Below are 8,009 nucleotides of genomic sequence, written 5' to 3'. Positions count from 1 at the left end.
AAAAAAAAAAAAGTTGGATGCTGAAAGCTTCAAATGCTCCATATATGTGCGTGCAGCTGCAGACTCACCCATACATGGGCGCCTCCAGGCCCCTCTGTGGTTCATCCTAACATCACCACATGCCAAAGCTACTCTCTGCTCCACATAAGTGGTTAACTTTTTGCTAAGATATTTGATTTCCATTGCTGTAGAATTGTAATTTAGGATTTTTCAAATCATTCTGAGCTCATTTAAGAAAGCATGATGGTGTACCTGGTGGGTTTGGGGAGAGGATGGCAAACAGCAGGACTCAGTGGTTGTGGTGAAAATGTCTAGAGAGATTTTCTCTGTAAACCAGTCAGCACGGTAGGAAACCTTCAATACTTGTGAAATAAAAATAAAAAAAATGATTTCTTATAATGACAGACTATATCTTTGTGTACCCGCAGCTTTGTTCTGAAAATATTTTTGTAATTAGTCTTCATAGACTCTTATCTGTCAAACCTCTCATGTCAGTGTCTGTGATGTGCTGTACAGGACATATGCACCCAAAGTTCTCTGGTAGTCTTCACCCCAGACACAAAGTCCTCATCACTTTGGAGAGTCTGCAGTGGGAGAGGGTTCTCGCTGCCCCTCCAGGCCACTGACCAGTCTCTGAATGCTCTGCAGCTCGTTTACAGAGTCCTTCATGGAGGTTTTGGGAGACGCCACCTTTCCACCCAATCCCCCTGTCTTATGGTTGCTGTGGTGATCTGGGGCCGGGCTGCTCTCCCTGCTGCCAGGTTTGGATGACTCGTTGCCCAGGCTGAGGCTGCTGGACAGGCCGGTAGTGAGGAGGCTGGAACTCTGGGGCAGCGACACGGGGAGCTGGTAGGGGTTGAAACGTAGGCGGGGACGGGACGAGCCCAGGAAGGGATTTCTGGAGAGCGGGCTGGAGGTGCTGGTCGCAGGGAGAACTGAGGCTGAGGCTGAAGCTGCAGCTGCTGCAGCTGCCATGTAGGTGTACGGATACGGGAAAAGACCTCCAAAAGGAGGCATGGGGATGCCCTGAAACACACAAGAGCAACAACATAGGACTGGTGTGACACCAAAGCCGTAAACATCTTTATCTTCTGAGCAATGTATTATTTTTTTTATTAATATTATCCTCTGAACCCAGTGATCTATTCTAAAAACAAAAAAACAACATGTTTTTATGAGTAGACTTCTGGTAAACTCTTCTAAATTAACAATAAATTACTTAGGAGTTCTACACGCTTTGTGTATTTTACTGTTCATTCTTACAACCTTGACTTAAAAGAGAAGGAAAAAATCCTGCTGATTCATGGTAGGTTAGCTCCTGGTATGTGAAGAACTGTGCAAAATGAGGTGAGAATAAACGGTAAGGTGCCTAAGAAGGGAAAATCTAGCCTGACTACACTCAGGTCCATGCTCAAGGGTTTCTGCTTTACTGCTGTTAGATAGTCTGATAAAGCTTACAGAGGTGCAACATTTTTGGTCTGTGTGACCCTCCTTACCTGAGAGGCAAGCATGTGCTGAGACAGATGGAAGGGGAAAGGGTTAGGAGTTCCTCCAGTGCCCTGGGTGGAGAGGCTACCGTTTTCCAAACCACTTGCTCCTGAAACAGAGGCCAACAGATGCCCCATTCCCATAGCAGAAAAGGCTCCAGGGGCCATGGCAAACTGGCCGGGATGAAACAAAAGCGGCGATCCGGTGCTCAGGGGGTTAAAGAACTGCTGACTGTGGAGCCCAGACAGAGCCAGGCTTTGTAGGTGACCTGGGCTGAAGTGCGAGGGGCTCTCAGTTTGGACCACTAGAGGGGAGAATGTGTCCTTAGTGGCAGCAGTGCCTCCAGCCTCAGCGTCCTTAGTCAACACCTCTGTGGTGTCCTTCCTGTGCCTGCTCTCTGCTTTGTCCTTATCTAGATTCCTTATACTGAATATGGATTCATCCTTCTTCTCGGCACTGGGCCGGTCCCTCACACGCTCCTCACACCTGGAGCTGTAAGGGGACACAGGTTCAGTCCCTGGGCTGTTGGAGCCTGTGCAGCGCTCGTCCTGCTGCTCCAGCTCCTGCTCACTGTCCGTGAGTGTTTTCTCATCTGAAAAACAGAAAGTGGGAAGATGTATAAGTCCAGTTCCCAACCGAACAAATGAGCAGAGTATGAAAAACAATCAGACATCTTCTGAACTTCAAAAGTTGCTCTCAAAATGTACGACATGCCTACTTACAGCATATAGCCTGGATTAAAAATCCCTGGGGTTTTAAAGTTTGTAGTGTGCATTTTTAATGTACCTGGGCTAAAAATAAATGTGTTTTGTTTCTAATGAAAAAAAAGCATTAGGCACAGTTTGTAGCTATTAAAGTTTTATGCATTTAGTGTWAAAAAATGGGTYAAAAATATACTGGAAAAATAAGGTCTTGAGGAAAAAAGAGAGAAAAGCTTTATAGATTTTTCTTTTCAAAAGTTCAAAAACAGAGTTTTAAAATTCAAACTTGATCTTTTCATCGTCATGTGTCTGTACTCACTAGGTTCACTCAAAGTTAACAACAATTATTATTATTATTATTATTATTATTATTATTATTATTATTATTATTATTATTATTATTATTATTATTATATGTTGTTGTTGTTGTTGTTCCCGCTGGTAAATATCAACTTTCTTATAAAATAGCTGAATTATGAGGGACAGGATATAATCCAATTCGATTAATAACATCATGATGGATTAGCCAATATAACATTGGACTGAAGGTTCGGATTCCGTAATTCATCCACAATGATTAATATTGCTGTCCTGCTCACCCAGGGCCGCCAGACAAACAGACTAACAGCAGCCTAATATTTCTCACCTCGGCTGGGCCTGCTGAACCTTAGCGGGCTGGTGCTGGGGCCCAGCGGGGAGTGGACCGCATCTCGGCCGGCCTGAGGCTCGCTAGAGGAGGCGTCCGAATCCGCGCCCTCCCGGTCCGCTTTGCACTGGTCCTCATACATCCGCAGCGAAGGCATGGTCAACTGTTTCCTGTAAATAAATTCATAATTAATAATAATAATAATAATAATAATAATAATAATAATAATAATAATAATAATAATAATAATAATAATTCTGACGGCCTGGTATAAAACAGTAAGGGGGACGCGCATGCGCACATGCACGCCTTTAGCAGGTGTTGGTTCCGTACCTTTTTTCTCTCCTGCCGTTGCCCGTGTCTCTGAATCCTTTAGCGAAAGGGTTGTTGTCAATTTTCAGCTGCGTTATCTGCCCAAAAAGCATAAATAAGGGCACGTTTATTACATCCAGCCTACAATTAAAAGAAGGACAGTTGGTTCCGCCAGCTGGTTCTTATTGAAGGAAAACGGCTGGGATTAAYGCAGGCCGAGAGCTGGGCAGCAGCCACCACTGCCCTGGATTTGCATTATTAATAAAGGTGTCAAATGGGGGCGTTATTCTTATCGGCCTCCAGAGAGAAATTGTACTACGAAATATTCTTTATGGGCCTTGACGAGTATTTGATAGTCAGCAGGGAAACTGGTGCCATACTGGAACAAATGATTAGTATCACAATAATTAATAATGCGACTTGAATCGCAGTTGCGAATGCCATGTGTTCTGAACCAGACCAGGTCTGTCGACCTATGACCGGACACGGAGCAGAATAAAAACAGTCCGTTTTTTCGGGGCTCCTGGAGGCCCTCAAAGCTCAGCTAATAAAACGCTTCAGGCATTTTTCAGTCGGAACAGACAGAATGTCCAGCAGCTCCTGGACCTCTAATCGATGGTGACTCTTCACCACAAACTTTTACAAAGAACCCCCCCCTCCCGAAACACACCTCCGATCCCACCCGTCCGGACACAAACCCAAATTACCCTCACGACTCGACATAAAGGCGCACAAAGTGAGCTCCGAAATGACAGTAATGTTATTCAATGAGCAAAATAAATAAATAAATAAATAAATAAATAAATAAATAAATAAATAAATAAGATCAAATTTATTCTACTTGAAGCCAAAAATGAATCAAACACTCTGTTGTAATATTTATTCGACCAATTTGTTCATTATGCATCTTAGCCTTCTGTTATGCGTCCATGCCGGCAGAGAACTCGCGGCCAAGACCCTGTGAGATAAATCTTCTCCACACACAAATCCAAGCAATTAAAAAAAGCAAGTGGAACATGGGAGTCCTAAGCAGGAAAATTAGGCGACCTACAAAATCAGATTAAGTCTTCAGGGTTTTTGGCGGCGGTGGTGGGGGGAGGGGAAGTGGATGCGTGCAGTACATTTATTATGCAAACCATAGCGGCCATATTAGTGGCCGCCGGCGGACGTTGCAGGCGGCAGCGGCAGAGGCAGCGGCTCACCTTGTCGTTCTGGTAGGCCGTTACCGCCACGAACTCAGTCTCTGGGAACACGTAGGTTCTGAAGGTGCTGTAGGGCAGCTTCAGGATGTCGTTGGCCCGCACTATGTGGAACCTGGGCTGGTACTTGTGCATGGAGTTCAGGATGGTCTGGACCAACACACACAAAGAAGCACAGCTTTGGCGTAAATATCGGAGCATGACTGAGGCTAAATATGCAGAGGTGGATCATCCAGCGCGCTGTTATAATTACTGGCCACATAACACTTGTCTGTAATTAGTTCAGGGTAAAGGGGCAGAAGCARAGCAGGCCACACATGTTGTCAGAGATCAGAACCACAGGAGGGAAAAAAATATACATAAATACATTTTTATTGGGAAAAAAATCCATTGAAATTATAGATATTTTGGTGGAATTTTTGAGATTATTTCGGCGATTATTTTAAAAGCAATCATATGAAATTTGACATCAAATATTTTGAAGTTCTAAATAAAACCAGCAATTAATGTGAAAAATATTATGCTAATTTTGTAAAATATTTCCAAAAAACACGGGAACATTTAAAAGCATGAACACAAAAGTCCTGCAGCAGCTTTCATAACGACCTGCAGTTCTATTTGCTTCTGCAGCCCGGACTCTTTAAAAACATTTCATTCGAATAAAATACAACGTAAAGGGATCATATTAGTAGGTTGATATATTATAATATATTATTAGGTAACAGGTTTCTGTGCCTTCCACACACRTTTCATTCGTTTGTCTGACCCGATTCGACAACACACCACCTAATCCCGCTAACACTCGGCCCGGATCTTTTTTTCTCTTCCCTTTTCTTCCTCCCAGCGGCGGCAGCAAGGATCCGAGGAGGCTGCSGAGCAGGAGCAGGAAAACACAGCCTGCCTCTAAATCAGCCGAGCTGCGATGGAATGAATAATCTCTGTCAACAGACTTGGACTCGTTTGGACAAGTAGAGAATATTTGAACTTGGATTTTGAAGAACTTTTTTTGATTTTTATATTTAAAATAGTTTGTCTCGTAATGAAGCAATGTCCTAGCTGTTATTCCCGTCGCTGACATTTTTTCTTTGACCCACTTTCCAAATCATAAAACTGYTTCCTGACCTAAACTTCACCACTAACACCATTACATCCAGCCCAAACTCCCACGTGCGCACATAAAACGAATAATTCCACCAAGCCAACCACTTTCACGCTGATTTAGGCTACTTACAAATCCGTGCTTGTCCGAAATGTTGTTGGTCAGCTTGAGTTTGTGGAAGGCAACAGGCTTGGCCATCCACTGCTCGCCGGTGGCCGGGCTGTCCGGGTGGATGTACATCCKCTTAGGCATCTCCGGGTCGGCCTTGCCCGCAACCATCCAGCGAGAGTTGTGGAACTTGTAGCGGCAGTCGTCCGCCGCCACGATGTCCATCAGCAGGATGTATTTGGCTTTTTTATCTAGGCCGTTTATCCGCACCTTGAACGGGGGAAACATCCTTCTGCAGAGGAGAAACAGGGGAAGTCACTGCGGCGCTTCGACGCAGTGGAGAGGACGCAGGAAAACCACAGCAGCTGTCCCATTTGATTTTATTACAGAGAAAAATCCACAGTGAGTCTGTTCATCTCTCTCCTTCTGCGTGTGTGTGTGCGTGTTTGAGTGTGTTGTCCAGCAGCGTATTTATGAGCACACTGCTTCACCTCTCTGCGTTTTGAAGTGACAGCCTGTTTATAAAAGCCAGAAGCTCTGCTGTCTCCATGAATGCAGTTTGAAAGATAAAACCCGATAAAAGCTCAGGACACAATCCCCCCCAAAATACCGYAAATATGCACTCTGAACCCTGTGATGGGCGAAATTAGACTGTGTTTGTAAATAAGACAGTTTTAGCCCCACAACGCYAACAATACAAAATCGAAACCAAACTAAAGAAAAAACAACAACAACAACAAAAACAACAAAAAACAGAACAGAAACTACATTTGAAGTAGYACGTTTTGGGTTAATTTGAACTAAATATGTTGTGTTCTTCAAGTTGGTTTGGATTCTGGTCATTACCAGCAGCTCAGACTAACCATCTGTTGGTGAAGGCCTAACGCAGCATTTACTGTTTGCTGCCAGCTTAAATCTTACAAGTTTTAGTATTTATTTATTTTTTGTYTTTAAACGACTTTTCTATAGGGAAACTGAGATTCGGTTTGAGGAATTCTTACCTTCCAGACTTGGTAATAACCATCTCCGTTCCGAGTTTATGAAACTGGTCCCAAAGATCCTTGGCTTCCAGCGTAACTTTGGGRTCGTCATCCACTTCCTCCTCGGGCTCCAGGCTCTTCATGCTGCGGAGATGAGCCGCCTGATGGTGGCTGAGGGCCGGGTGGAGTCCAGCCTCCGCCGCCCCGGCCAGGCCGTGCTCCGGGATAGGCTTGGTGAGCGCCCCGGGAGGAAGGCTGAGCGCTGGGAAGAAGGAAGGCTGCGCAGCCGCTAGAAAGGCGGACATGGGGAAGTCGGTCGGCCGGTGTGGGTGGAAAGGGTGATAAGCCATCGCAGTCCCTGTGAAAACTGGATCTCTCATCGGTGCATCCACAAAAAGCGAAGTGAAACAACGATGGATGTTTTAGYGGTATCTCCGCCCCGACCTGGAGCCAGTGTAGCTCTGCGCTTCGACGGCAGATACTTTCTTTAAAGCGGTGCAGACGGCTGCAGCCTCTTGCCAAAACACTCGACGTGTTGTCGGGTAGAAAAAAACAGACCAGAGTTGCTGCTGATGTCTTTTTTCCTCCTTCGGTTCCTCGGCTGCGTCCTTCAGTGTCGGCGGCGCTGTGACGGCTCAGCCCGGCTGCGCTATGTCTCCTCTACTTCAGTCATTCCACCCTGACTGAAGAGATGTGGCCCTGTTCACTGCTGATCTGTTACTATCTCACATGTCCTTCCTGCATCCATCCCCAGCACTAATGAACCAAGCCCCTTTGATTGCTGATTTTACGCTTTCTGGACCAATTGTGGGCCCCTATAGGCGTGGTTCTGACAGCTCCGGCCAGACTCTAGGAGAGGAGAGGAGGAGGGGTGGAGGGGCAAGAAGGTGTCGGAAGCATTAGCAGTAAGAAAACATGTCAACAGAATAAAATATTAACCAATGACAGGAAAGATTGGGAAATCCCACCCCCATTTCCAAGCCAAACACCGGGTCAGCCCTCAGTGCTTGGCCGGTGGAGGCATCATCTCTCTCGGCTTGCGTTTTTACAACGTCGCCTCCGGGAAAAAAAAAAAGCAACCTGTCCACAGACTCATTGTCTACATACTCACCTCTGAGCAGGAGAACAGCTTCGCTGCTTCACAGTCAGTGTCTCAGAACAGGAAATCCTCGAGTCGCAGCTATCTGAGCATTCCGGAGAGACTGATCTCCCTGAATCGCTACTCTCCGCAGCCGCTCTCCATATTAACACACACTGTAGTTATTGGTCGGCTGTTTATTGCRCTTACGGTGATTTGCTTCACAGTGTGCCGGGTAGGGTTAGCTGTGCCTCGCCTCAAACATCCCCAGCCTCTTCGGGGGGAGAGCAGCTCAGCCTGGCCGTGTTTCCTGGTCAAGGTGTCGGGGAAGCAGCGGCAGCAGCAGCAGCGGTGCACTGAGGGCTGGAAGAGGCACAAGCTGCGTTAAAAAAAGAAAA

At 45.8% G+C, this 8,009-nt stretch overlaps 1 protein-coding gene across 3 annotated transcripts; it reads right to left on the bottom strand.

The window, feature by feature from the left end:
* Positions 1-6: 6 nt before the first annotated feature.
* On the bottom strand, positions 7-8,003 carry tbx2b (T-box transcription factor 2b). Of its 3 annotated transcripts, none has more exons than XM_008425196.1 (8): positions 7,645-8,003; positions 6,555-7,382; positions 5,578-5,845; positions 4,350-4,502; positions 3,169-3,245; positions 2,836-3,005; positions 1,497-2,080; positions 7-1,026 (listed from the first exon to the last, which is right to left on the bottom strand). In XM_008425196.1, exons 2-8 carry the CDS (start codon positions 6,911-6,913, stop codon positions 571-573), a joined length of 2,067 nt encoding a protein of 688 aa, XP_008423418.1. In that variant the 5' UTR covers positions 6,914-7,382; positions 7,645-8,003; the 3' UTR covers positions 7-570. The 3 variants fall into 3 exon arrangements, with proteins under 3 accessions (XP_008423418.1, XP_008423417.1, XP_008423419.1); XM_008425195.1 differs by having other exon boundaries at positions 7,822-8,003; XM_008425197.1 differs by having other exon boundaries at positions 4,350-4,496; positions 6,555-8,003.
* Positions 8,004-8,009: the final 6 nt, after the last annotated feature.

Source organism: Poecilia reticulata, linkage group LG13 (genome assembly GCF_000633615.1).
Source record: "Poecilia reticulata strain Guanapo linkage group LG13, Guppy_female_1.0+MT, whole genome shotgun sequence".
Lineage (NCBI taxonomy): Eukaryota > Metazoa > Chordata > Actinopteri > Cyprinodontiformes > Poeciliidae > Poecilia > Poecilia reticulata.
This window is presented reverse-complemented; position numbering and strand designations above follow the sequence as displayed.